This window comes from Terrapene carolina, unplaced genomic scaffold (assembly GCF_002925995.2).
Source record: "Terrapene carolina triunguis isolate 2854851 unplaced genomic scaffold, T_m_triunguis-2.0 Scaffold9263, whole genome shotgun sequence".
NCBI classification, from domain to species: Eukaryota; Metazoa; Chordata; order Testudines; family Emydidae; genus Terrapene; species Terrapene triunguis.
The window spans coordinates 1-2462 of record NW_020673614.1 but is presented as its reverse complement, the minus strand read 5'-3'; the positions used below and the strand labels follow the sequence as shown (position 1 = coordinate 2462).

Below are 2462 nucleotides of genomic sequence, written 5' to 3'. Positions count from 1 at the left end.
AGCCTGGCTCTGAGCATCCCATCAGTGCAGAGCCCCCCGGAGGATCCGGCTGGGAGCGGTACTGGGGGCGGGGACACCGAGCCAGGACCCTCACCTGCTACCACCAGCTCCACAGGGTCACTGGGCTGCGAGGAGACGAAGGGCTCTGATCGGGGCCGGTAGCTGCAGCTGTAGCTCCCTCCGTGCTGCCGGCCCACGGTGGGGATGCGGAACTCGGCCCCGTCCCCAGCAGGGTCCATGTGTTGCTGTGGGTTCAGGTCTCCAGCCTTGTGCAGGAAGAACCTCACGTCCCGACGCGGCCCCTGACACCAGATGGTGACGTCTGCCCCTGGAGCGGTGACCCAAGTGGGGCTCAGAGAGATGGAGGGTCTGGGTAAGCTGGGATCTGCGCACAGGAGACAGGCTGTGAGAGCCAAACCCGGGCACCCACCCAGCCCCGGCCTCCCCGGCCGGTCCCAGCCATGGGCAGATCCAGGGGCCCCCGGGCAGAGATTTTCTCCCAGATCCTAGAGTTCCCCCCACCCAGAATCCCAGCCCTGTGAGCTGGGTTCCCAGCCCCACAGACACCGAGCCGCGGCTCCCTAGTTCTTGGGTCCTCATATGCCCATGTGTGACCCCTGCCTCATTCACTGCATCTAGCTCTCCCCGCCCCCGATCACAGAGCAACTCACGGGCTGGTCTCTGGCACCCGGCACCGCAGGAGACGAGCTCCACAAAGGAAGGGAGTCAGCCCCCTGGGAGGCAGAGAGGGGTCTTTATCCCCATTCTACACAGAGGGAAACTGAGGCACAGACAGATTCACTTTCCTTAGTGAGCTCCCAGGGGCCAGGACTGTCTCTTCACTCTGTGTTTATGCAGCGCCTGGCACAACGGGGCCCTGATCATGGCGAGGGCCTTACATGCTCCCCCAATGAAAGAGATCCAGCGCTATTGAGGCCAGCGTTTGCAGAGGTCTCTGCTAACTGTGGGCGTCTCGGTTTGTGGGCACTCGGCCTGAGATCCCCCAAGCTTGAGGCCCCCCCACAAGGAAGGACACTTTTGAAAACTGTGACGTGCTCCCATCACACAGAGTCTGTGGCTGCGCCAGGAGCTGGACCAGATCTCCTGGGTCCCAGCCCAGCGCCGTGTCCACCAAGCCACCACTTCTCCTGCAGCCCTGCTTCATTCAGCCCGGGCCGGGGCACTGCCTGGGGCAGGGCCTGGAGAACAGAGGGGATGGGCTCACGGGATTAAATAGCGACTCACGGTTCGTACGCAAAAGGGGCAGCTTTAAAGTAGCCTCCCTGCCCCGAGTCTCCAGGGGCTGCTGCTCCCCCCTGGCTGGGGAACCCCCCAGTGACTCTGTCCCCGCTCCCGGGCCGGGCGTCCCCTCTGCGGGGTCAGGGCTCAGCGCAGAGCTTGGCTCTGAGCATCCCATTGGCACCGAGCCCCCGTCAGGGTCTGGCTGGGGGTGGGGCTGAGAACGGGGACACCGAGCCGGGCCCCTCACCTCTCACCACCAGCTCCATGGGGTCGCTTGGGTACGACACGGTGATTGGCTCCGATCTGCTGTGATAGGAGCAGCTGTAGCTCCCGCCGTCCTCCCGGCTCACGTTGCTGCTGGAAAACACAGTCTCAAAGTCGTCCGAATCCACAGGTGGGAAATGGCGTCGCTCTTTATTCAGCACGAACCGCACGCCCCGGTGCTGCCCCCGACACCAGACAGCCACAGTTCCGCCCAGGGAGACCCCCCTGCTGGATCTCAGGGAGATGCTGGGTTTGGGGTAGCTGGGCTCTGCAGTGGGAAGCAGACAGGCCGTGAGACGCAGGCCCCGTCACTCACTCCTGGGGCCCGTCCTCACCACGCGGCCTCAGTGGCAGGTCAGACCCCGTGGCCCTGGGGACGGGCTCCTGGATGCCTTTCCACAGGGGCCAGAGTTTCCTCTGAGTCATGGGCTAACAGCATGAGTCACGGAGCAACCCCAGCCCCTGGGGGCCCAGAGCTCTGCTCCCTAGTGGGTGACAGGCCAGTCCAGGCTCCAGGGTCCCTTCACTCCCTGGCTTCTCTGCTGGGAGGGCGGGGAGCCAGGACTCCTGGGTCCTATCCCCGACTCTGAGAGGGGAGCAGGGAGGATTGGGGCCAGGACTCCTGGGTTCTGTGCACAGCACCACCACTGACTTGTAGGGGACTGTGCAAGTCTCTACTATATACTGAGCTTTATAACCTTCAGCTCCGCCCATCGCCTTGGAAAAGCCCTCCTGCTCTGCAGTTCCCCTTTGGGGACGGTTCCCCCCTTCCTCTGCACCAAATCTCCAGTGGCTGCTGCTCCCACCTGGCTGGGGAACCCCCCAGTGACTCCTTCCCCGCTCCCAGTCCAGGTGTCCCCTCTGCTGGGCCCAGGGCTCAGGGCAGAGCCTGGCTCTGAGTGTCCTATTGGTGCAGAGACCCCCTGTGGGTCTGGCTAGGTGGGGGACTGGGAGCT

At 64.1% G+C, this 2462-nt stretch overlaps 1 protein-coding gene across 1 annotated transcript; it reads right to left on the bottom strand.

The window, feature by feature from the left end:
• Positions 1-94: 94 nt before the first annotated feature.
• Positions 95-1774, bottom strand: LOC113408343 (immunoglobulin superfamily member 1-like; the record flags this gene model as incomplete). Its single annotated transcript, XM_026661534.1, has 2 exons — positions 95-385; positions 1490-1774. Coding segments are annotated over 2 exons (576 nt in total), but the record flags the coding sequence as incomplete, so codon positions are not given.
• Between the last annotated feature and the right edge of the window lie 688 nt (positions 1775-2462).